Genomic DNA, 27,434 nt, shown 5'->3' with positions numbered 1-27,434 from the left:
AGAAAAGAGTAAGAACAAATTAATCTTCATTTGCAGTAGTCTCTTTTCCTGAAATCCAGTTACTTACAATCTAAAAACACAAATAGCGAGTTTAGGAATTATGGATCCATTTTATGAAGCTCTCAGCCTATTTCAAAGACAGAAATATGAAGAATGCTCAGAAAAATGCACAGAACTACTAGAAAAGAATTCTAGAGATCAGGTAATAGACATACTCATAAAACTTTATTCACATTTTAATTAAGGACAGTTTATATGTGTTACTTAAGAATGATACTTCCAATTTATTACCAATGTATACAATTAACATGACAAATACACTAAATCAATAATAAAATAGGAGATATGGTATATGTCTTAGAGTATTTCATATTATTAAGATAACATTTCAAAACCTTTACTACTATTATATTGAGTAGATACAGAACAAAGTAAAGAAGTTTACATGTAGTATTCAATTCATTCAAATTGTTGCATATAATTTGAGAAATTATCAACCTATTAGTGATTATTAAATCATTATAAAAACAATGAAAGTTTAAATTAAAAACAAATTGATACATATTTTATGGTTATAAATGTTAAAAGTTCATTTAGCTGCTGAACTAAGCTGAGAACACCAGGTAGTCTGAAAATTGGTCACACAAATTCTTCTTGAAACTGTTATGAGGACAGTTTGATAAGTCTGTGAAAAAAATAAAATAATCTTACTTTTTAATTATGAACATCATATATTGATTAACATAATCTACTTTTAGGCTAACCTCATCCAACGCCACTCTAGTTTGTTGGTCCCATCAGAGTAGTAGGATTTATTCAATTCCACAAAGTAGACACTGGGTTCAACAATTACATCCTCATTTGAATACAATCTCTTCCCAGCTGGCCACTTTTTCATATCAAGGAACATATATTAATCTGAGGGAACCAGCTTTGAAGAATAAGAGGGTGAGGATCTAGTTGAAACCCATGTCCATTAATTTTGAAGCCAGAACTCCATTGTAATAAACTCGTACCTTATTGTGATTGAAAATACACATTTTTTGAGATCAATCATTGATTTTTTTCTTATAAATAAATACTTAATTAATTGATCTAATAAAGATGCATAATGTGAAATAAAATTTGTACACGGAAATAAAATGAAAGTGCTTGAATTCAACTGAAACAGCTGCAAATTGTTTTAGGAATATGTACCCATTTTGATAAACTGTGAGCAATCATGACACTCATACTAAAGACAGCTTTTTCAATTTCTTTTTTAAAAGCTGATCTCCTCAATATCTAAGAAGTATTGGTGCAAAATATACATCTCATATGTACCTGTTCTCTCTAGATGTCCACAGCACTAACAACCTTCACTCTTCTTTTATCACCAATCACCAGATCATGGATTTGATCAATGATTTCTGAAGTAGTAACATCAACAGGGTGTCTAGAACATACAGCATCACTGATGCTCATGCCTATGGCCATTTCAAAATTTTCTAAATACCTAGTAAACCGTTATAATCGAGGAAACAGGTTCACCATAATGTTTAATAAGCTCCTCACTACTCACCTAAGGAAAATTGCCTCTTAGAAAGTTTAATGTTTCAAGAATACTGAATAATGTTTTACCCACATCCAAAATTATTGTTCATTTATTAAACATAAATTAATTAATGCGTACAATTCAAATGAACACTAAATACCAACTGATATCCAACATAGCTGAAAATTTATGAGAGTTCCTCTAAGAGATAGTACTGCCTAAATATTACCTCAATACTCAACATTGATGCTATAATTTTGACTTTGCAAAGACTTATTAAAACAGTCTCGTACTTTTGGGATATCTCTAAGATTCTGGAAGTACATTATGTAGTTTACTTTCAGAGTAGAATCACTTCTTCTTACACAAAGCTGTGTAATGAAGGGTTATAATGCATCATGATATATGTGTGGTGTTGTGTGTCAATAGCTGTTTCATTTGTCTCTTTCTCATATTCCAAAAGCCAATTTCTGCACTATTGATTTATGGCTAAGGCAATAACAAATCTTTCTGCAGTATAACAGTAATGTTAATGCATCTTTTTGATCTTCTAGATTATAAGTTACATATTCTAAGAGATAGATAACCACACTACTTTTAGACCTAGGTACTCCTAATAAAGCCATGTTGATTTCTCAGTACACTCTGAATAGGTCTGAGTTAGAGATAGTGCAGGTTCAAATCATGTCTATGAACATTGCACTTTTTATCAGTACTATCGGCATTGTACTATAAGGACTGTTTGATAAGATCCTCAACAGGATATTTTTTCAAATAAATTTGAGATACCACCTGTGATACCTATGCGCATTTAGTAATAAAATTAATTTCAAACCTATCTCCTGCATTTTGATTGCTCTTGGCATTTAATACAGCTAACATTAATCTAATTAAAGTCTGATGTTTACAACATCTGAATTTCATAGGTATAGCCCATTTTAGTACAATAAAGAAATATACTGGGGGAACACTTATTAATTTAAAAAGATGTTTCACTCCAAAGTAATTAAAAAGGTTTTGTTTATATTAAAATTGGGTATCACCAGTCAGTAATGCTTCTTGGACACTAGTGACACCCAATGGGTCTGAGTGACAAATATTTAATATTCAAATTTTATTATTAAATATTGTTCAAAACATATCTAAGCCTAAAAAAATTAGAAAATTAATTGATTACAACACTATCTCCTAGGCAATTTGGACACTGAAGATGAGAGCCATGACATCACAGATCATGGTAGATGACATAGAAGCTGAAGAAGAAGGAATTGCTGAGACTCTTCTAGACATGGACACAATAGCTCAAGCCCCACGACCAGGAACTTCCCTAAAAACGTCAGTGAACCCTCACAGCTCTGGTCAAGGGTTTCGGTAAGGCAACTTGTCAGAAATATTTATAATGTAAAGACCATAATAAATGGCATAGTACCATATTTGTGCTAAATTACCATTTTGTTGCTTACATATGCAAGCAAGTTTGGAATCTGAGAATTTGGTTTAACTCACTAAGACATTATGAAATATAAGTACCGGTATAACTTTATAGCTTTTGTTGTCATAGATTGTTTGAAATCTGTAGTTCATAACTGTTCACATTCACACAAGAGATTACAGAAATTTGCCTAGTAAAGAGAAAAATAGTGATTTACAGTAATACTAAATAGAAACAGATACACTATTGGGAATAATTTTGACTTTTAAATGTAATATGTTGACTACGGCTGTGCTGTCTTACTAGACTACTTGAGATCACTCAGTACAGAGTGAAAAAATTCAGAATACATTTTTAAGAATAATGACATTTTCACCTTGGAAGGCTTCTTTTAAGCCTATCTTTAATGAACATAAAATTTTAACTGTACCAAGCCTAATAATTTTCAAAACTCTATTAACAGTGCAGTCTAATTACGGCAACCTTTTTAATGAAAACCATAAACACAATCATAATACTAGTTATATAATTAATTTTCAATATCCCAGACATCATCTGAAAGTGATTGAAAAGACACCGTCCTACATGGGAAAAAAATTTTCAACAAATTACCTTAAAGATTTAAGGAATTAATGTATTCAGGCACATTCAGAGATAACATTAAGGAGTTGTTACTTAAAAAAACATATTTTTTTAATGTAAGTGAGGTTTTAATTAAGTTTTTTTAAATTTTAACCACTGTATTACTGTTTGTTAATGTTGATTTTTATGTCTTCACATAGTTCTGATAGTTGACATAATTGCTTTCCTATGATAAATCAATTATTCCCCTGTTTTATTGTAAATGTTTTATTGCTGTTTTGTGTGTTTTATTGTATTGTATGTTTGGATTTACTCATACAAGAGTAATTTAGGTTATATTTGACAATGTCATCTGTTTTATAGCTGTGCTATATTATTACAAAACGTTTAGACAATAAAGATTTATTTATATAGAGCCGCAGTGAAGGTGTTAGTAGTGCACCTTAGTTGTAACCTAAAAATACCTTAACTTCTTCAACCTTAAATTCTTTTCCAGTGTTTAAATTATTCATATTGAATGAAAACTGTAAACTGAACGGGTTGCCTAGACCGAGAGGCGATACTGGTCGCCCAGTGAGTGGTGTGGTACGTCCCAGCACACAGTGTGGCCGTGCATCTAGTCTGGAAGCTGCCCTGCGTACGCCGCGCACTGCTCGCTCAGCTCGCCCCTCCACCTCTCAGAGTGCCCGCACTGTCAGACTTGGCACTGCCTCCATGGTGTCACAGCCAGATGGACCATTTATACAGGTAAACATTGGCTAGCTCTACATTTACATTTCTACCCAAGTAGTAGCCTAATACACACATTACATGTGTGTGTTTTATAATCACATTTCTGCCTTCATCAACCCACTGCACAATTCAGGGTATGAGAAATTTGCATTGTTAAAAACTATAGTGATGCAATCTTTTTGGTACATTTTATATTAAAACAAGTTGGAAGTATAAGTAATATTTGTTGAGGATCATGCAGTAATAATTGTAAAAACTACTTGTTACAGTTGATTTTCTTTACAGAAGTGTGTCTCAAAATACATTGTAACTGAGAACTGATCTTGTTATACAAACTTTCTCAACCCTGTAGATACTGAGGCACAAATTCTACCATTGTGTTCATAAGTCATTAATTTTATTGCATTTATGTCTGAGATCCCCCTCCCCCTACACATGTACAGAGTGCAAAACTGCAATTGCTTTCTGCAGAATTGCATTGATTAAATTTTAATTTAGTTTATTATAATATTTGAGGAAACTGTATGAGTAATGGTGGAATTGGTTTTTCAATACAGAAATTTATTGGGTACTTTAGGATTGTGGTACACTAAAAAAGTGATTATCACAGGAATATGGTTATCCAAAGTGCAGTAAATAATAATTTTTTTGTAATCCAGTTACTGTTGGTATAAATTAGTTATATAAACACAGTTACTCAACTAAAACTGTACATGAATGGTTTTATACATTACTACAACATGAAATCATTCTTCTTAAATACAATATGTCTTTTGTGAGTATTATGGCAGTGAACGTGTCATAAGTGACTGCTATTAGAAGGCAGACTGAATTTTTGGCCGTAACGAAGTTTCCATGTATGTGTCGAAATATTGTTAAGTTTGTTATTTTGTAAATTTTCATACATAACGAAGTTAGACTTAGTGATGTATATAGAATTATACTATTACCTTGTTTTCAGTTAGGAACTGATTTCATTCCAAGGCTATAGAGAATGCTGACCCTCACACTAAAGGCCCACACACATGTGTTGCTACTGGATCTTTAGATATCAATACCAATCTAAAGCAAGTTTTTAATGGCGAACGAGTTTTAAATCCAAAATAGGCGTGGTCCCATCAACTTACAATAAGTTGACTAAGCCTACAAATCTGTTTGTAGGCAGAATAAAGGAAGGGCTGTCACATGATCAATCTGATTCTGCAGGCTACAGAGTTCAAACACTAAAATGAGTTGTAGTACAAGGAATGAACATTTTGGATGATTTAGTAATGAATGTAAAGTATATGGAATTGGATTTTATGAGGGTACTGGAAGAGAATTGGAATAAATGATTAGTGCTTGTGTATGTCTGTTGCATACTGTGATTAAAAGATCAATATAAAAAATGTTAAGATATTTATATTTTACAAATAACTGACTTTGTTGCCATCCACAGTTGAAGTGTTAGTTTAATTCTGGTCTGTAACGTTTGGATATTTGAAACACATTGATCTCTGTCTAGCTTTATAATACAATAAGATATGATAGTAAACATATGGAAGTATAAACATTTTGATTGTGCTGTAATAATTTAGTACAACACTTTTACTCTGAAAATTATAAGAACAATCCTGTTTCAGGTGGCAAGACTGCATTTACCGAAATATGCCGCTGATGATAAGTTAGCAAAACCTTTATTTCAATACATTTTCTACCATGAGAATGATGTTAGAAATGTAAGTATTAATGTATCTACATAAAACTTAATACAAATTTGTATTTTCTCTCATATAACATACATATAGAAATTTATTGTAATAAGTCCAAAAATTGAAATTTAAAATTTTATGTTCATGTTCAGACATAAGAGTTGAGGTTGACTAAACACATTTTTTGAGGGTGTTGTGAAAATTTTATCCATTAGTTGTACTGTATGTGTATTTGTGAGCATTGGCAAATAAAGTTTTCTATAAAAAAACTCCAATAAAACTTTCTAATTGATCACTAGACAAATATTTATCAATTTTAACACATTAAGCCGTCACTGCTACATCCAAACATACAGATGTAACTCACCATCAGCTATCGCTGTCTGAGTAAATATTGTTGTAATTGAGTAAGTAAGAGGTGCCTCCCATCCGGCTACCTTTCTATGAAGTATCAGAACCCCCAACTGTGGTATTGATTGATACTTCACTGTGACTCTGACAAGGAAAATATTACTGGGCGATATTAAATATGCAGTATTAAAATACTGTATAACAGGCAATTATTAAATTAAACATTACAATTAATTGACATTATATTTAGTTAAATTAAAATTTAAACACTAATTATTAATTATATACCCCTCTAAGGTAATTGACTAAAATTACTAAAATTCTTAACGAATTATTCCAGTTATATTATTGCAAGTTAGTGTGGTAGAGGAACTAATATTAACAACTTTATCTTTTGAGCAAATAACTTCAAGAAATAGTTGAAGCATACAAGAGCTCTGTTTTTTTTATCTGTACATACTTTATATTATCATTCATTATTTAATAAGTTTCAAGTATTAACATAAGGATTTAAAACATTATTTTTTTAATTAAATAAATTTTAAAACATAATAAAACAGTTTATGGGAGTATGGGAGTATCTTTATCCGATCTTTATTGATAGCCAAGTGATCTAAGACATTGGACTTCAGATCTGAGTTAGAGATAGCACAGGTTCAAATCCTGTCTGTGACCATAGTACTTTGGATCTGAGTTAGAGATAGAACAGGTTCAAATCCTGTCTGTGACCATAGTACTTCAGATCTGAGTTAGAGATAGCACAGGTTCAAATCCTGTCTGTGACCATTGTACTTTGGATCTGAGTTAGAGATAGAACAGGTTCAAATCCTGTCTGTGACCATAGTACTTTGGATCTCAGTTAGAGATAGAACAGGTTCAAATCCTGTCTGTGACCATAGCACTTTTTATTAGTACCATTTACCTTGTACTGTATTGATACTCCACTTTATTCTGTTTGATCCTCGCACAGGCCAGTGGCCCATGAGGATGGACAGAATAAGGTTTAAAAGGGAATCGAGCTCACACTTAAAAAATAACTTCCTTCTCCGTGTCTACTATTTCCCTGACCTCCACCACTCTATGCCCTTGCTCACAGTTCTTTGCTACTAACTGTTGCCCGACCGACAGGCCCTGGATCTGGCTGTTGAGGCTACGAAGGCAGTTCAGTTCAAAGATTGGTGGTGGAAGCTTCAGCTAGCGAAGTGTTACTTCCTGCTGGGTCTCATACGAGATGCAGAGCAACAGCTTCGATCAGCACTCAAACAACATCCCACAGTAGAAGGGTATCTTATTGCTTATCTTACTTTGTAAAGGTTAAAAATATGATCGTAATCTGTTTCTTTTGTTCCCATACTTGTGAGAGCAAAAATCTAACTGATTAAAAATATAATCTAGAATTAATGTTCTGGAAATCATAGAATAAATTTCAAAGTATAACCACCAATTCTTGTTTAGTAAGTGTTGGTTCTAGGGTTCTAGACTCCAGTTTGGATGGTTAAAACTACAAAGCTTTAATACCTACATTAGCTTCTCTCTTAGAATATTTGGACTGTGTTTGCCATTTCATACTCACATTACATAAACAAAAGAATTAATCCAGTAATGCATAATTTAAATATAGATTTTAATTAAACAGGTTCTTAAGAATTGCTCGAGTGTATATCCGGCTTGACCAACCTCTTAGTGCTGTTGAAATCTGCCGGTCAGGCCTGCAAGTGTTCCCCCACGAAGTTACTCTAATGACAGAGATTGCGAGGTGAGTATGACACATTTAGATTACATTAATTCAGGTGACATAAACTAATAAACAATGTGGTAAATAAATCTACCTACTCTCTTTGATAGTAAAACAAATATTTCGGAGAGTTCAATGGAAGGACCATTCACTGCTACAAGCTTATTTAGTGTCAAACTACATGATTGAATTAAGTGCAACAGGAAAGAAAAACAACCAACCACATTTTTCTCTTCAGGTAAAGAAATATGCTCATATCATGAAAATTAAAAACGCACTAAACAAGAACCAAAAAATATAATCCCTAACAACATATTTGTCACAGTCAAGCATTATGGTACCTTTAAGACAAGCAAATACTATCCAGTAAATGCATAAAGACTATGAGATAATGAGGTATGAAATTTCTTAAAAACATTTAATACTCTTAAAGATATCACCTCTCAGTTCTCAACAGCGGCTGCTTATCCCATCAGTCAACCTCCTATTTTGGAAATAATATAGAATGCAATAGACTCTGTCACAATAATTCCTCATGACTACATTTTTATCCCACTTACCTCTACTGTACACATTCAAACTGCTCACAAACCATTTTTTTTTATTTTATCTAGTCAAAGGAAAGAAGGAAGAACCTGGCCATTATACATCTATAAAATGCTTTACAATCCTCCATGACGATTTAAAGAGACTATTAAAAGAATTGGCTTTATAAATCGCTTGATTCAAACAACACAGCCAAATATAACGTTGAAGATGGAGCTTATATACATTTTTTAGGTAAAGCTTGGCAACCTTAGTAGGTATCTGACCACAAGATTCAAATATGCAAGCTGAAATTTCCATCGTCAAGGTCAATCCAATCAGGTCAAGTTATTTGTCAAACTATAATGTCTACATTTTAACATTCACTTACTATTTTAACAATTTACGAAAAATCTGTAAATATTTGTATTACTCTTTTCTGAATTCCAGAGTCCTTGAAGGTCTGAACAGCATACCTGCATCTGTAAAATACTACAAAGAGATTCTGCAGAAGGACGCAACCAACATTGAAGGCATTGCTTGTATTGCAGTCAATCATTTCTATAATGATCAACCTGAAGTTGCTCTAAGGTTTTATAGGTAAATAAACATGAAATATAATATTAAATATCTTTAAAATGAAATGAAATATGTTTAAATAAAAATCATAACTATAATATATAAATATTTAGTTGTACAAGTAAATTAATAAAAGTGTTTCATCCTTCAGTTTAAACTTGTGACAAGGTATTCAATTTGAAAAATACGATTTTCCTGCTCACAAATTTAATAAAATCATTACTACAGCTGTATTTTAAAATTCGGACCAGAGGTTCGTGTCATATATACTAATATGTATGAATACACATTGTACGTTGATTTTGTGATTACAGATTAAAAAATAATTTATTCTATTTCAGAAATGATGAAATAACAATCCTATGACATTCTTTTAATTATGTTCCTTTTTTTACAAAAATCAGCCTTGTTTTAATATTAATGCCTGACTTCAACTATAAACAATTAGACCGTAAATATAAAAAATAGTGTTGACAGAATCCATTTTCGTTATATCAACAAAATTTATTAATAATTTGATTGGAAAATTAAAAATAAATTTTTGTCTGTGAATAAACTATGACAATTTACCAACAAAATGACAGAAAAATAAGATAAGTCTAAATTTGTGACAACCCATTTAAATAACTTTATAACCCGTCCAATTATTTACAGCTAAATTCGTATCACACAATTTAGGATCGCTGATGATCTTCAATAGATAATTCCTAACAAAAAAGGAGATAAATTTAAAAATTTTAAACTTATTATCAAACCCCTTAAGATATTATTGCAATGTGACAACGATAAATTGAAGTTACTAGATCTTCACAAGAACTTCTACATACTGTAGTTAACATACAAACATAAAATAGTTTATTTCAGTAAAATCTAAAGCTAATGAGCGTTTTTACTGATCGCGAGAGAAAAGAAGAGACCTGGATTCTGGCCTATCTGAAATTTGCAGGCGCTACTACTAGTATGTTGACGCGCCTTGTTTCGTAATTCCATTATTGTTTCACTGTTCCATTGCTATGATAAACAATTCGCAGGATTGGCTGTGGGGCGAAGCGCCTGAAATTACCGCGCTGCAACACACTAGTACACAGCTGTGCGCCGGCACGGGCCAGGTCTCTTCTTTTCTCTCGCCATCAGTAATAACAGTATTCATAAGATAATAAGAAAAATAAGTAATATTTTAATTTACTAAAATTAAATGTTGAATCACAGTTTAAGCTTAATACATATGGATAAAGATATGCAACAGTTTAGCAAGTGATAAACAGTACATCATACATAGCTCCAGCCAATTTTGACGATCCAATAAAGCACATTCTCCTTTTCTGATACTATCATTAAACTTTTCATCATCCAACATATTCAACCGAACAGTAATCTTGATCACAGTTTGACAACTGTAAAGCAGACTATAACTGAAGCTCAACTTCACTAGGAGACTGCTCCAGATGGGTTTATACAACACAGAGCTGTTCAACAACCTTGGTCTTTGCTGCTTCTATTCCCAACAATACGATATGACCATTAGTTGTTTCGAGCGAGCTCTTGGTCTGGCTGTAGACGAGGCTGCGGCTGATGTGTGGTACAACATTGCCAACGTTGCAATCGTAAGTTTTCTGATTATTTTGTTTTCTTGCAGAATTATCATTTTTATGTGTATTATGTTTTTGAAATGAAAGTTTTTATAGGCAAACAGATAACGCATTTGTCTCCTGATAATGTGCTTATTTGAGTTAAAGAGATAATCTAGCTAAGAGAGGAATAGTTAATTGGTTATTAAATTTTCATGTTACTTTTATTTTCTATTTGTGTATGTCCCAGTTTTACTTTCAGTCTTTGTCGATTGAAACCGCACATCCCCGTTCGCACACCCAAAGTAGACAATTAGGAACCGAACACCCATGGTGGCGAACAGGATGGCGGTTCAGAACTAAACCTAGAAGGGGAAAAAAAAACACTTTGGATAGCGTGCTCAGATTCATTCACTAATTTGAAAGATAAGAACCTTCCTGTCAATTTAACAACTATTGGCCTGACAAATTAAAAAAAAAAAAACTCAGGACTACAGTTAACCCAAAATTTCTGTCATGTGTCTCAGGTGCACTTGGATAAATGAAAAAAATTAAGAACAGCCATAATTTAAAACAAGAACTGCCAATTCTACCCGGTATCCTTCGGCTAAGGACAGGCTCCTAATGAAAACCAAGAAATAAAACTAAATAGCATTTAAACTTAACTTAAAAACAAATTATAATAACTGGCAACAATAACAAAATAAATAAATTAAATACAATTCCGACAGAGCAGGAAAACCCTGAAATCGAATGTGTTTGCGACCACCCATGATGGAAAGGCAGCAGGAGGCAAGAGTTCCTCTTCTGGACCTCGTCAGTGAGAAACATAGAACTTACGCCAGCATGTTAGTGGGAAAATAAAACGGAATTGACAAAAAAATAACCGGAAAAGAAAAATGTCACTACAAGTTCTTCCTCTTTGAAGTAATATTTTCTATTTTAGTTAATAATATCAAATTTCTACAAAAAATTAAAATAGTTAAGTTTAGAAAAAATTATGCACAAATAAAAAATAAGTGGTTCAACAATGAATTATCTTCCATGAGGGATAGACTTTTCTTTTTAAAGTCACTGAATGGAGATACTACCAGCAATGAGCTTCAGCAACATATTAAGACCTTACAAAGAGAATATAGACAAGCAATAGTAGATGCCAAAATGTTGTACAATTCTGAACTTATAGAGTCCAGTAATAATAAGTGTAAGGCAGCACGGAGAATAATAAATAATAACATAGAAAATGGTAGTAAAGTAACAAGTTGTATACCTCCTGATGACTTTAATGATTTCTTTATAAATTCCGTGAAAAATATTAAACAAAAAATAAATATGTCAAAACATGCTCCGAGCACTCAAGTTCTTGTTCGGAAACATTTAATTCCATCTTTCTCATTTACTTGGAAACATATATCTCCCAATGACATAATAAATGCTGCCAAGCGTCTGAGTAACTCCAATAGCTGTGATATATATGATATGTCAAATTTTCTTATAAAACAGGTGGTAACAACTTTAGCCGAATCTTTTTCATACTGTTTGAACCTCTGCCTACTTGAGGGAGTTTTCCCAAATAAACTTAAAATAGCTCGTATTTGTCCTATTTATAAGAAGGGGCCCAAGAACGAGCCAAATAGTTACCGCCCAGTATCTGTTATACCAATACTATTAAAATTATTTGAAATTTTGGTATACGATCAAATTAGCATTTTTTTGGAAAGTAATGGCTTCTTGAGTATGTCACAATTTGGCTTTAGGTCAGGAAAAAGCACTTTTGATGCAATAGACAGCCTTGTTAAATTTGTGCTAAATGCTTTTGAAAACAAAGACTTTGCTCAGGCCACTCTCTGTGACTTGAGCAGGGCGTTTGATTGTGTAAATCACAATGACATCGTTTTGAAGGTTATTTTTGACGATGGAAGGATTGTGAAGGAAACAGATTTTTTCCGGACATTTGCCATCGTTAAGTGAAACAAGAAAACAGTAACACTACGTTTCGAGATCTGCAATCTGATCTCTTCTTCAGGTAAAGAACTAACCTAATACATAATTACAAACTAGGTTAAAATAAACAAATCTTACTAAAGCGTTGTGGCACGCCTGAGTCAGGAATCACAACCTACATGTTGTATGTCAACTTCACTAACACTAAAGACATGCACTTAATAAAAAACTATACAAAACACCAATCATTAAACTAAACTACGGAATACAGGTCACAATATGTCTTCACTCGTCTACTAACCATTTACGACTGACCAGAGGGGTAGCCAATGGTAATCGTGACGGCCGGCTAAAACAAGATGGCGGAAATACAAGGGAAGGGGAATAGGAATGGGCCTTTCGTTATTATTGGTTCATGCGAGATGAACTTCTTAAAAACCATATTGTGACTCCGCATTGGTTTATTGCAAATATCCGATCCGTTTGATACTTTTGGTATTCTCTTTAGTTCATTTTTTAGAATTGGCAACCAAAGCGGCCCCTAATCTCGACTGATGGTTGACTGATTGGTTGGTCTGCCAATTTAATGTATGTTGCCTCAATTAATTTCCTTTTGAAGAAATGTGGTTCCCGATGTATTATGTGGGCTTCATCCCAATTCCATATGATGGTCTTCGCTGCGAGGCCAGTCTTTTACTCAGAAAAATTCCTCCCACAAAACCCAATTTAACAATAGAGGAGAAAAAGGCCAGGTCGATCCTTGGGAAAGATGACACGGTCAAAATCTTACCTGCCGACAAAGGCAACGCTACTGTGGTACTTGACTCAGTAGCGTAATAAAGAAAAGATTCGGAAACTTTAAATACTGGCAAATATACAGTTTTAAATAAAGACCCGACTGATTTCATTTGAACGCAAAGTAGCAAACACCTTAAGAAAACATAAAGAATTTTTTTTCAGATAAATTTAGATCTAAATTAACTCCTCACCACTCCAAAATCCCCCATATGTATGGCCTTCCAAAATCCACAAACCTACCATCCCTCTCCGGCCCATCATTAGTTCTCGTGATTCACCTTGCAGGGAAATTGTCTAAAGTCCTCTTGGACATCTTAACACCATTGGTAGGAAAAACTGACTCTTTCATCAAAAATTCCAGGATTTCGTAGAGAAGTCAAAATCCCTAAAGTTGACTGAAACTGACAAACTGGTAAGTTTTGATGTCGAAAGTCTATGTTACAAATGTACCAGTTCCAGAAACTCTCGGAATTATTAAATCACGTCTCAAAGAAGACCAAACATTAAAGGATAGAACTAAACTTCCCGTGCCAGTAATTATGGAACTGTTAGAACTATGCACTCAATGCAAATTATTTTGAGTTAGAGGGTAAAATTTACCGTCAAGATGAGGGGATGGCAATGGGTTCTCCACTGTCTCCTATTTTCGCCAATATCTTTATGGAAAGAATTCGAGCGAAAAGCTTTGGCTTCAGCTCAGTTCAAACCGAAGATTTGGTGGAGGTATGTGGATGATACCTTTGTTATTTTTTTCTCATGGAGACATTGAATTAAATAATTTTTTGAATCACATTAATAGTATTTCTTCCTTCCATCCGCCTCACAATGGAAGTGGAAGTCCAAAACAAGCTTCCCTTTTTGGATGTGTGTGTATTAAGAGATAGGGATGTCCTTAAGACAACTGGTTTTTCGAAAGATAACACACACAGGAAAATATTTAAATTATCAATCCAACCATCAAAAATCTGTCAAAGAAGGAGTAGCCTACTCGTTGTTTTGATAGAGCAAAGAGCTTGTGCTCAGATAAAGATGGACTAAAAGAAGAATTTAAGAAAATTGAATCGGATCTCAGAAGCAATGGATACCCTCAATTAGTAATTAATAAGTGCAAACGAACCAGAAGAATCATTCCTGAGTCAGAAAAACAGAATTGTGATAAATTTGCGTTTATGTCAATCCCTTATGTGCCGGATTATCGGAGAAAATTAGAAGAGTAGGTAGAAAGTACAACATTAGAACCGCGTTTAAAACACACAACACTCTCTTAGACAAAGTCTTCGTAAAAACAAAACCAAAAAAATGGCACACAGGATTCCAAAAACTGTGTTTACAGTATAAAATGTAGCTGCAATAGGGAATACATAGGCGAGACAAAAAGACCACTAAACATAAGGATAAAAGAACACAAAGAAAACACGAGAAAGGGTTTCACAGAAAAGTCAAAAATTGCACACCATTGTTGGTCCGAAGACCATCATATGAATTTGGGATGAAAGCCCACATAATACATCGGGAACCACATTTCTTCAAAAGGAAATTAATTGAGGCAACATACATTAAATTGGCAGACCAACCAATCAGTCAACCATCAGTCGAGATTAGGCCGCTTTGGTTGCCAATTCTAAAAAAATGAACTAAAGAGAATACCAAAAGTATCAAACGGATCGGATATTTGCAATAAACCAATGCGGAGTCACAATATGGTTTTAAAGAAGTTCATCTCGCATGAACCAATAATAACGAAAGGGCCCATTCCTATTCCCCTTCCCTTGTATTTCCGCCATCTTGTTTTAGCCGGCCGTCACGATTACCATTGGCTACCCCCTCTGGTCAGTCGTAAATGGTTAGTAGACGAGTGAAGACATATTGTGACCTGTATTCCGTAGTTTAGTTTAATGATTGGTGTTTTGTATAGTTTTTTTATTAAGTGCATGTCTTTAGTGTTAGTGAAGTTGACATACAACATGTAGGTTGTGATTCCTGACTCAGGCGTGCCACAACGCTTTAGTAAGAATTTGTTTATTTTAACCTAGTTTGTAATTATGTATTAGGTTATGTTCTTTACCTGAAGAAGAGATCAGATTGCAGATCTCGAAACGTAGTGTTACTGTTTTCTTGTTTCACTTAACGATGGCAAATGTCCCGGAAAAATCCTGTTTCCTTCACAATGACATCCTTATGAAATTGAAATATTATGGTTTAAGTGAGAATGTTTTTAATTTTTTTTTAATCATTCTTAAGTAATTGTAGATAGAAAGTAATTTGCCGAGGGAAGGTGGTCAGGAGAGCTCTTGGTTGAGTATGGAGTTCCTCAGGGCTCTGTTCTCGGACCACTTTTGTTTTTGGTAGCTATCAATGACTTACCTTTCTCAGTCAATTCTAAAACTATATTATATGCAGACGACACAACCATTTTAAGTAGTAGTAATGATCTGAATGAATTTAAACAAATTTCAATGGAATCCATTCAACAAGCATCATTGTGGTTTAACTCCAATGGATTTTTGTTGAATGAAAACAAGACACAGCATATAGTTTTTAGCCTCAGACAAGTAAATTACAATATTTATTCTGATATTGAATTGTTGGATAATGTGAAGTTGTTGGGTGTTTGTGTGGATGATCATTTAACATGGGGACCCCACATTGATCACCTATCAGCTAAGCTCTCCAGGATTGTTTACCTCTTAAGACGTCTCACGTGTTGTGTGCACACTGATTACCTCAGAACGGCATATTTTGCTTACTTTCAATCAGTGCTCAGATATGGCCTTATTCTATGGGGAAACTGCAGTAGGATATCAGAAAATTTTACTATACAAAAAAAGGCCATTAGAATTATTGCATGTTGTCAACCATTAGCTCACTGTAAACCAATTTTTATTGCAAATAAAATTCAAACAATATTTAACTTATATATATATTTGATATTGTGCTCTACATACTCAAACATCCTGAACCTCTGAAGACATACAGTGACAGACACATGTATAACACCAGAAATAAAGAAAATGTATCCATATAATTTTATAGACTAAACAAAACTATTAATAGTCACACAGTTATTGCTTTGAAAGTATACAACTTTTTAAGACCACTTATCTTGAAATATAGTTTTAATGAATTTAAACAAAAATTGTATTCATGGCTTTTAGTCAATCCATTTTATTCATTGAAAGAATTTTTTGACTGTAGAACTGTTAGTTTCTAGACATAACCTATTTAGTTTAATGATTAGATTTTAAATGTTAATGTCATGGTTTTTTATTTATGCAAACTATATTAAAAAATTTATCAATGTTATATAATTCTGTTGTTGTAATTTCTGAGGCTGTGTTTTACTTGTTGTTGTTATTTGTTTATTTGTTACATACCTGTTTTAATTTGTTATTTATTTATTTATATTTTAAAATAATTTAAATTGTAGTGTGACTGTTTTGGCAACTTCATGTTTTGGGTACTAAATTTTCCTTGTCTGGACTTATGCTAATTTTTATATTTTATACATGACTTGTGTCGATGCTGGTGTAAGCTCTATGACAATGACAATAAACAAATTCTTATTCTTATTCTTATTCTCTAACATACAAGTATTTCAGAAGTTCCCTGCCACTCTGAAAAGGACGTACAAAGCGCTCTGAATCAGTACAGTCAGTGCCTTCTGCAGCCACAACGAACACTTACATGTATTATATAAAGACTCATACATGAGCTGGGGAGATAACTGGGCTCAAGACTGAACCGGCTTACGAGTTTTGAAAATTATTTGCATTATTTAAATTCGTATCAGCATAAATTCAGTATATCTTTTTCCAACTTTTAAAAATTATCCTTATAATTAAAATTAATTTACTATTTATTTTAGTTTATGTACATTCTTGCTTTAAGATAGAATTTTTATTTATAGTAATGCATTGTACCTTATACTTGTTTTTTTTTTAATTCTGTATAATGGTACATACTATGTCAGTTTTATTGGTGACAAACAACAGACATATTGTATGAAGTGAAATTGTTGGCAAACAAGATAACATTATTGTCCCTTAAGGTAAAAAGGATGGTCTCCATTTGTATACTTATACTTTTCAACACATAAGTACATGATATAAAAATTATTATTCAGAAAGCAATCTTAAAGAAGAAGAGTATAATTAGAAGTGGATTTTTAAGAAACAAGGGAACATGAAAGACAACAATGTTAGTAGTAATAAAATCTTAAATTTCTAAATCTATTCAATTACTAAATAGAGGTGAATTTTTTTTAAATGAAGAAGTAGCAAAAGCTCCAAAAACATTTATTTAGTGAGTTGGGATTGGCAAAGATTGATAAATACAACTGAACAATTATTTACGGATCAAAGTGATGAATAAATTGGCATCACTCGCAAGAACTTAGTCTTTGTTACTCTGATAATGTTACATTACAGTTTAAATTCTCATGAAAGCTTAGCTTTTGCTTCTTATGTGAATTCTTAAACAGTAAATGTTATTTTCAACAAAGTAACTTTTTGTTATTGAAATATACTTGTTTTATTTGCATTATTCCATTTAATAATATACTTGTAATATAAAAAAGTTTATGTGATTGAATTATTCAAATTCAAATCTCTTTATTGTCACAATTACATCTTACATACATTGCAAAGATACGTATATTATTGGTGACATTCAAATAATTATCTAAAACTCAATGTAGTTTCAATAATTAATTTTGTACAATTTTTATATATTAACTTAATTTACAATACATAATCCAAATACATTCAGATGAGAATTATAAAACTCGGTAATACTATAAAATACTTCATCACACAAATAAGTCTTTACTGATTCTTTAAATGAATTTATATTACTTACAGGTGTAAAAAACTATAATTATATATAGCTTACATATGAAAAAGGTATCAGTGGGTACTATAACACATATCATTGGGAATAAATTTATCTAGGATTTTTTATACGATAAATACAATATAAAATAATTACTTACTTTAGTAAATATACACAGGTGCTTCAGTTTTTTAAGGGCTTGCAAGATCAATTATACATACAAGATCGACTAAATGAGCTTTAGTTTTTGTATTGAAACATTTACAAAGTTTTTCAAAAGGCATTGCCACTTTGACTTAAAAAAAAAACCATTAATTTGTGCCAATCAGCTGGAAAATGACAACTCACGATTTGGTACACATTCTATTTTTTAGATTTCAAATCCTTTCACACCCTATGACTTGACGACACCTACAAAAAATTATATACTGTACCAGTTTTTAATCATGTTCCAACTGTTGTAATAATTCCAAACGATCCATAAATAATGAATAAACTTTAAAAACAAATGTGTATTCTATTTTAAATTACTTTCAACACATAACCTATTCTAATAAAAGATGGTTTACGAGTTTACAAATAAATGAACAAACAAACTCTCAACAGGTTTTAACTAGATGCTTATGATGTTTGGGTGCACTAATATTTTAATTCCAACCTCTTAGGAGGCCGAGGACATAGAAAAAATGCTCACCAACACACTGTTAACAGTCCTACACTACTGACTTGTATGTCTTGATGTCATTTAATCGCTGCATTGCTGACTTTATGATTTCAAAATTTATAAATAGTTGAGTTGAGACCATATAAATATCATAAAGATAGTCTATATCTAATCATGTAAATACTTTTAACACTTGGTAGACACACTTTGTTACAGGCACTGGGAGATCTGAAGTTGGCTTCTCAGTGTTTACGACTAGCTCTCTCAGTAGACTCCAACCACGCACCGGCCTACAACAATCTGGGTGTGCTGGAGCATCGACGAGGCAATGTCACTCAGGCACGGTCATATTTTCAAGCAGCAGGGGCCCTTGCTCCCTACTTATACGAGCCCTTTTACAACAGTGCTGTCATTGACAACGCAGTATGTTTATTATCTTTCCTTTTTTATTGTTTTATCGAATACCACATGGTTAAAGTTGAACATATGTGAATAACGCACACTCAGACCCCCAAAGGTTTAACTGCTAACTCAATTCTAATATTTTTAATGTTATTTCTGTATATAATATTTACTTGACGTTCTTCTTAAATTGGACAGATTGTAAGTAAATAACATTTGATTAAAAGAATTACTCTCAATCTGCTAACCATGGTAATATCAGCTGATTATAACATAATAATCCAGCTGATAACATCCACTAACCAATTTATTATTACCTTATTTCTTTACGATGGTTTACACTTTTTCTTTTATTATAAAATGTACTAGTTTATTTCTTTTTTTTTTTAAAGATGGGTGTAATTTGTTCAAGTTACTTAAAATTTTCAGGATCTGTTCAAAATTGTACCTATTTATATTTTAGATTATTTTACTATCAATAAAACAAGCATTAACAAAATATATTTTATAATTTCAAACTGAAAAATAAATCTATTATAAATATAAAAAATGTTATGTAATTTTACGTTGGACTGAACTCGTCTTTTCTTAAACACAACATAAACGCGATAAAGAGCAGGGCCAAATTTTAAAAATCTTACTTAAAAAAACAATTACAAATGTTTAAGCAAAACACTATAAAAAGGCTAATTTGACCTGAACAGTTTTGGGTTATTTATAGTATTTACCTTTTAGCTATACTTCAATCAATACAATTAATAATAAATGAAATGTGTTTTACACATTCAAAGTAACATAAATAAAATGTATAATTTTGTGTAGGACTGAATCATTTTTTTAAGACAATTTTACGAGCAAACTGACTATTGGTAACACCATTTTTGAAGCAAAATACCATGATTCATACAAAAAATTACAAATGCTAAATAAAACACTGCAAAAAGCCTTATTTGAGTAGAACAGTTTTGGGTATAACACACATTAAAAACCTAACACTTTTGGGAACTTTTGTTTTATTTTTATGAAACTAAATGGTTAATTTATGTTACATTTATAAAAAAATATAATAACAATAATCAGATTTACTATGTTTGTTCACATTCACATAATGTATATCAAATATTGTTCTAGTCATTAAACATAGGATTTTTATTAGGATTTTTTTGGTGTTGGTATCATAATATTACACTGATTTCTATTAAACTGCTCATGGGGAAGAAATACAGTTTAACTTTTTTCAAAATAAGAAAACTAAACTTGTAAACCATGTGAAATGAACCATTTAACGTGGTAAGCACATGTGTAGAAAATTTAATTACAGTCATTTGCATACTGTTTGTTGATTTAGATGGAAGTAAATGTAATTTGTTTTTAGTTTTAGTTTTGGAATTAATTTGTAAAACTTTTGTTAAAATCTGTACATAGGGTGTACAGTAAACTTTTTGGGGTGACCAAGATGTCTGGACAAAGAGTATTGTGCACTTTTGGTTTTAGATATAACTCTGAAATATTATTAAAATAGAATGAGATGGCATCATACTGTTTTGAGAGAATAATTATAGCACTTCCAACAGATATGTGACGTAACATAAAACCTTTTCCAGATATACCTCTTCGTCATACTATCAACAAATTGTCTCTCTTGACTTTACGTCAGGAGCGATGTTTCTTGGGGTAAAAAACTCTCATTTTACTGTCTTAGTGTATAAACCAACTCTTGGCTGCTTGTCTTGTTGTCTTTTCTTGTAATATGAGGGGGTACCCAATAAAAACCGGAATTGTATTGCTGGCAGCCGGCAGCGTGTAGTACACATTCCTGCCGCTAGGCGTGTGTCGCGCAACCCATTGCGAGCTCAGTGACCCCAGTTTCCGTTGTCCTAGTGCATTCTGTTCGTTCGTAGTGACTGTTTTCGCTAACCCTGTTTTGTTCTTGTTTCGTTTTTTGTCATGGCAAGTTTAAGTGAACAACGTGCAGCTGTGAAATTTTGTTTTTTACTTGGTAAAAATGCTGCAGAAACTATTTTAATGTTGAATACAGCTTACAAAGATGATGCTATGGGGAAAACCCAGGTCTACGAGTGGTTCGCTCAATTTAAAAATGGCGACATGTCGATTGAAGACAAACCTCGTTCTGGACGTCCATCAACCTCTCGAACGGACGAAAATGTTGAGAAAATATTTGTGAACTTGTGCTCACCGACCGTCGACAGACAATTGAGGAACTATCAGAGAGTAGTGGGTTAACTTGGAGCTCGTTCAGCGAAAAGTTCGCCAGAAAAGACCCGATTTGTGGCAGACTGGAGACTGGTTCTTCCACCACGACAACGCACCGGTACACACAGCCATCTCAGTTAGGCAGTTTTTAGCCAAAAACGGCATGGTTCCGCTGCCCCACGCACCTTACTCGCCTGACCTCGCTCCATGCGACTTTTTTTTTATTTCCACACATGAAAAGAGGCTTGAAAGGTCAACGATTTGATAGCGTTGAAGAGGTTAAGAAAAAAAAGAAGCTCGAGCTTGCAGCCATTTCTAAAGATGACTACAAAAAAATGTTTTGATCAATGGAAATACCGTTGGGACAAGTGTATTAGTTGTAATGGAGATTATTTTGAAGGGGATAAGGTCGTATTGTAAAAAATTTGATAACATAATAATATAAAATAATTCCGGTTTTTTTTTGGTACCCCCTCGTAATACAAGAAATCAACACTTTCAGTATTACCTCAATCAATGTTAATAACAGCCACTTCTGTTACCAGATTGGAGATCTTCAGTCGAGCTATGTTGCTGTCCAAAAAGCTCTTCAGGCGTATCCTGCCCATAAAAGTTCTAATGAATTGCTTAAAGACTTGAAAAAGCTTTTTAATAACATTTAGTCATGTAGTGGTGTTAAAAAAAATTACTGTTAATACTGGACCAAAACTGCAAACTGTGATATGTATTGAAATATACTTTTTTAACTATAACAAATCACCAGGACATATAATATTTTCTTATCCTCTCCATCACTCTGCTATTTAACATCAGCTGTTTCTAAGTGCATTGTAGACTGTAAAACATTTTTGACTATCTATACTACAATGTTTTTATTTATGATTGGCAATTATTTACTTTGTTTTCTTACGTTTAGATAATATGATTCATAGTGATAATTACGTGTACTTGTAATACTTAAATTTAGCATATCTAACAGAAAAATGTTTAGTGTAAGTACAAAGCTAAACTAAAGTCTTGTATGTTTATGTCACTAACCAAAATGTGCATAATCTAGCACTGGCTGAAATTGAGGATCTCAATGACAGAAGGATCTCAGGACTCACTTGTGACTCTGAAACAATGGTTAAGACAAAACTAATAACTTAGTATTGATTGAACTAATTTATTAAATGTATTTATTTACAAAAGAGTACATAAATATACTACTGCTGGTTAATTCTGAACTTTTTAGTTTTTTCTTTATCATCTGTGCGGTGAAGTGCAAACAGTAATTTCTCTTCAATGTGATCTACTGCTGCTGTCGTCAAAACTAATGTCTCATGTTTCAACATGCTGAACACATTTAGACCTGCAACATGAAATGTTTCTGTTACTGTAACATAATAACACTGCAATGTACATATGACTGATATAATACAAATAAATTCAATTAACAATTGGGCTCTGAGAATCTAGACTAATGTTGGCATACATTTATTTTGTTATATCTCTATATATGAAAATGAAATAACGTTTGTTAGTCTTACTCAAAATTGAGAACGGCTGGGCCGATTTGGTTAATTTTGGTTTTGAAGTATTTGTAAAGTCCAAGCAAGTTTTAAAAGGTGAGAAACATGGGAACATTTTCTCAGAATATTTAATCATTCTGGAAAATATTTATTATATTTACAACCCATATTCCAAAGTTAAGTGACCCTAAACAGCTGTTGACACTTTCAGCTGAAGCTCACCAAAGTGGCAGAAACATTTGTTTACATGTAAATTTTAGAAAATACTAGCTGTTCCCCGCGGCTTCGCACGCTTTTTGTAAGCTTTGCTCGTGTATGAGCACTTCTGGTCCAAGTGAATTATATTGTCAACGCTGATGTAGAGTTTACCTTGTTGACACTATCAAGAAAATCTGCCAAAAGTGTATGTTTATAGCCACTGTACACGTACATGTACTTGATAATAAAGTGGTCTAACATTCAAGCTATAAGGCCAAACAGAAATTCATTTGAAAGACAAATATCCATAAAAACTTAGCGCCTTCACATAGTGTGTGGTTATTATACACAAAGTAAGACCCCTTAAAGTCATTCTGGATAATGCGGCTGATGTTCCAGTTATTATCGGTAAATTTCGTGCTGATTCGGCGACTTTGGTCGACCCGTGCTTCGCATCTGTTAAGTTGTCCAGGGATAGAACTCCACGTGAAGTCAAGCACCTCCAGGCCTTGAACTCAGAATTGGACGAGCGTAAATCTCGCGGGGAGAATGACCTTACTATTAAATATGTCAATAACGTTCCTCAAATTATCAAGAAACCAAAAAAACGTCTAACATCCAACGGAACACCACACAAACTTAATTATTATTTTCAAAATGTGAATGGTATAAGAAGCAAATTGACTGAACTTGCTCTTAATGTGTCTATTTCCTCTTACGATGTAATTGCCCTGGTGGAAACAAATCTATCCCGGGAAATTCAAAACTCAGAACTTGGTCTTGTTGATTTTACTATATACAGGTGCGACAGATCAGTGGCTACTAGTGCAAAATCAAGCGGAGGCGGTTGTACTTGTTGCTGTGCGCAACACTATTCCTAGCTATTTATTGGATACGTATCATTCTGCTATAGAATGTCTGTTTGTTTCCTGCACCTTATTAGCAGGCTCCAATCTTCTTGGTTGTGTATACATTCCCCCTAACCAGCCAACCACTACTTACAATGATTTCTGTGACTCTGTTGATGAGGCTATTGCCTGTGCTGGTTACTCTGAGAATTGTATTATTGATGGGCGATTTCAACCTGCCTAACATGGATTGGTCTGCCTGTGATATTCGACAGGACTCTGGGGCATCTCGAAGTTTGATTAACTTGGCGTCTTTTCACAATATGCAACAAATTAACTACACACCCAATTTCAGAGGGGTATATCTGGATCTCATTTTCTCATCCATCCCTGACTTTGCAGTGTTCCCAGCTCAGGACGTATTAATCCCGGAAGATGCACACCATCCGGCGCTCTCCATCCTTTTGAGTCTAGAAAAGGCCCCTTTCTCTGCCAACGTAAGATGTGTGCACAATTTCCGCCGTTGCAATATGGATGCCATATTCAGTGAACTCCAAGATATTAGCTATCCATTACTATACTCATCAACTGACATTGAAGCTTATTTTAACGGTTTCTGTGGGACTATACGTCAAACTGTGCTCAAAAACACTCCCCTGAGAAAAATTTACTCAACAAGCTTTCCAAAATGGTTCTCTAACGGTCTTAAGCGGTTGATTATTGATAAGAAAATTGCTCACAAAAAGTACAAGATGACTGAAAAGCCTTCGCATTTAGAAACTTTCCGTAATTTAAGAAGGCAATGCAAAGACCTGGCCAGGGCCTGTTTTTACAAATACACTAGTAATATTGAAAATAGTATACCTACTAATATCAAATCATTTTGGTCCCACATTAACAGCATAAAGAGTGACTCTACTGTTCCTACCATTCTGAACTTCGACTCTAAAGTGGCAGAAACTCCAATGGAAAAGTGTGAACTTTTCGCTGACTACTTCTCTACTGTTTTTTAGTGATACAGCTGTCGCTATTCCTACATGTGACTTTGGGTGGAATTTCACGGTTCCTCCGTGTTCCATATCACCGACAGATGTGGAAAAAAGGCTAAAAGCACTTGATGCCACCAAGGGTGGGGGACCAGATGAGATCCCTCCGCTTGTATTAAAATTCTGCGCTCCTGTTCTGGCTCCACATCTCGCTGTCTTGTTCTCTGCCCTGTTAAAGCTTGCGATTAAATGGATTTGTTGTTTTTCCCTCTGTGTTAAAGCGGAGTTTTGTTGTGCCCATCTTTAAGTCCGGCGACCGTAAAAACGTGAGGAACTACAGACCTATTGTGATCCAGTCTGCTATTGCCAAACTGTATGAAAACATTATCTTGGACCACCTATACTTTCATTTGCGGAAATGCATATCCTTGGAGCAGCATGGCTTCCTACAGTCCCGTTCAACCATTTCTAACCTACTCGAGTTTCAGGAATATGTAATGTCGGCCTTTGGAAACTCGAGCCAGGTGGACTGCGTTTACTTAGATTTATCAAAGGCCTTCGACAGAGTGAACCATCACCTGCTGATTTCAAAGCTTGAGGGTTATGGTGTGCGTGGCTCACTCCTGAGGTGGTTGGAGAAGTTACCTGAAAGACAGATTTCTTATCGTCAAATTTGATGGTCTTACCTCTAGCCCTTTTGGAGTTTTATCAGGAGTCCCTCAGGGGTCGCATCTGGGCCCCCTTCTCTTCAGCATATTTATGAATGACATTGGCAGTGTTATTACCACGAACTTCCTTATGTATGCTGACGATATGAAGATTTTTGAGAGAGTCCCCACTAACCTGGGATACGAAGCATTACAAAGTTCTCTGAACAACATTGGAGACTGGTGTCGTGCGAACGGAATGGAGTTGAATGCGACTAAGTGTGTTGTCTTATCCTACAAACGTGGTGCTAATACTTTCACCAATGAATACTATTTAAACAGCACTTTATTGAGGAGAGTGGATAAGGTCAAGGATCTGGGGGTAATTATGTCACCTTCTCTCAGTCCCCAGGAACACATTCTACAAATCATCGCACAAGAGCTAACTCGTTATTGGGGTTCATATTTAGATCCACGAAACATTTCAACTCACCATACACTCTTGTCGTCTTGTATAAGTCTCTGGTTCTCCCCTGTTCTGGAGTATGGATCGGTCATTTGGTCGCCCTACCAATTCAACCATATTGCCCAACTACAGGGTGTCCAGGAGCGCTTCATCAGGATGCTTGGCTCCAGGTTGGGTTTCACTTACCGCACAACTCCTATAAGCGAAGTCGAAGTCGAGAGTCAATTTAACCTCCTACCTCTACATAGAAGACGTCAGCTCACGGATCTGGTGACTCTTTTCAAACTGGTGAATGGACTCCTTGACTGCCCAGGTCTCCTCAGTGGCATTGACTTCTCCATCTCAAGAGGAACTCGTTCGATGACCATCTTCCGTAGACGCTACCATCCTACTTACTACGCTTACCACAGTGGTCTCTCTAGACTTCTTAGAACTGGAGGTGATGCTGCTCCACATGTTGATTTCTTCAATGAGACTGTCGCATCCTTCAAGAGAAAAGTGGCTTCCCTTGTAAACAACTAACTAGTAGCACTGCCCCCTCGCGCGCGCGCGCACGCACACACACACTCAAACACGGCACGTCACTGGTATGCATGTAGTTGGATTTAGTTTATATTTATTTCAATGTTGAATTATTTAAGATGTTAAGATGTTGTTTTGATTATTTATTAGGTTTACGCATGTTACTGATTATTTATCTTTTTTTGCATGTCGCTAGTTATTTATTGTTACTTTTGCATGTGTCAAATTTTGTTATCACTTAGTTGTTATTTAATTCTTATCATACACTACACATTTATTACTGTTGCTTCGTTTTTATATATTTAACTATTTATTATTGTTTTTGTTTTTTTTACCTTTTCGTTGGTTATTTGTTAACTCATATTTATTACTAATTCGCTGTTTTTTTTTATTACTTATTTTAACACTGTTTGTTATTTAATTATATATGTATACATTATATTAGTGCCATTAATAGTTTATACTCCTTTTAACTTATTACATGTACAAGTGGTGTAATTCCGTTGGAAGAATAAATAAATAAACTATCTCGTAATTGTAGTTTACAATGTGCAGGCGCTTTGATAACTTACATATTTTGCAGCGCCTCCTGGTGGTGAGTTACATCAATGGGCATAGCATATAAACCTTCTACGTGGAAAAATACATATACATACAAATTTTCATAATGATCGG

General features: G+C 33.7%; 3 protein-coding genes across 3 annotated transcripts; all 3 read left to right on the top strand.

Annotated features, from left to right (window-relative positions):
* Positions 1 to 46: 46 nt before the first annotated feature.
* On the top strand, positions 47 to 22,288 carry LOC124356867 (tetratricopeptide repeat protein 8-like). The gene is made up of 10 exons (XM_046808142.1): positions 47 to 202; positions 2,727 to 2,905; positions 4,097 to 4,295; positions 5,903 to 5,998; positions 7,451 to 7,605; positions 7,959 to 8,078; positions 9,033 to 9,182; positions 10,594 to 10,765; positions 19,182 to 19,388; positions 22,127 to 22,288. The coding sequence occupies exons 1-10, from the start codon at positions 101 to 103 to the stop codon at positions 22,241 to 22,243; spliced, it is 1,497 nt and encodes a 498-aa protein (XP_046664098.1). The 5' UTR covers positions 47 to 100; the 3' UTR covers positions 22,244 to 22,288.
* A 2,095-nt stretch (positions 22,289 to 24,383) lies between these two features.
* On the top strand, positions 24,384 to 25,801 carry LOC124358187. The gene is made up of 2 exons (XM_046810479.1): positions 24,384 to 24,635; positions 25,406 to 25,801. Exons 1-2 carry the CDS (start codon positions 24,384 to 24,386, stop codon positions 25,799 to 25,801), a joined length of 648 nt encoding a protein of 215 aa, XP_046666435.1.
* A 121-nt stretch (positions 25,802 to 25,922) lies between these two features.
* Positions 25,923 to 26,759, top strand: LOC124358186. Its single transcript, XM_046810478.1, has one exon. The coding sequence runs from the start codon at positions 25,923 to 25,925 to the stop codon at positions 26,757 to 26,759; it is 837 nt and encodes a 278-aa protein (XP_046666434.1).
* Positions 26,760 to 27,434: the final 675 nt, after the last annotated feature.

Source organism: Homalodisca vitripennis, chromosome 3, assembly GCF_021130785.1.
Source record: "Homalodisca vitripennis isolate AUS2020 chromosome 3, UT_GWSS_2.1, whole genome shotgun sequence".
Taxonomy (NCBI): Eukaryota; Metazoa; Arthropoda; class Insecta; order Hemiptera; family Cicadellidae; genus Homalodisca; species Homalodisca vitripennis.
Note: the sequence above shows the minus strand (reverse complement) of the source record. Positions and strands in the feature narration are given on the sequence as shown.

Excerpts from the sequence above, each read along its gene's own strand:
- LOC124356867 (XM_046808142.1), top strand. The coding sequence starts at position 101 with ATGGATCCATTTTATGAAGCTCTCAGCCTATTTCAAAGACAGAAATAT. Across the intron at positions 2,906-4,096 it reads AGCTCTGGTCAAGGGTTTCG|ACCGAGAGGCGATACTGGTC; the intron begins GTAAGGCAACTT and ends CGGGTTGCCTAG. Across the intron at positions 19,389-22,126 it reads GTGCTGTCATTGACAACGCA|ATTGGAGATCTTCAGTCGAG; the intron begins GTATGTTTATTA and ends TTCTGTTACCAG.
- LOC124358187 (XM_046810479.1), top strand. The coding sequence starts at position 24,384 with ATGGATTGGTCTGCCTGTGATATTCGACAGGACTCTGGGGCATCTCGA. Across the intron at positions 24,636-25,405 it reads AGGCCCCTTTCTCTGCCAAC|CGGAGTTTTGTTGTGCCCAT; the intron begins GTAAGATGTGTG and ends TCTGTGTTAAAG.
- LOC124358186 (XM_046810478.1), top strand. The coding sequence starts at position 25,923 with ATGTATGCTGACGATATGAAGATTTTTGAGAGAGTCCCCACTAACCTG.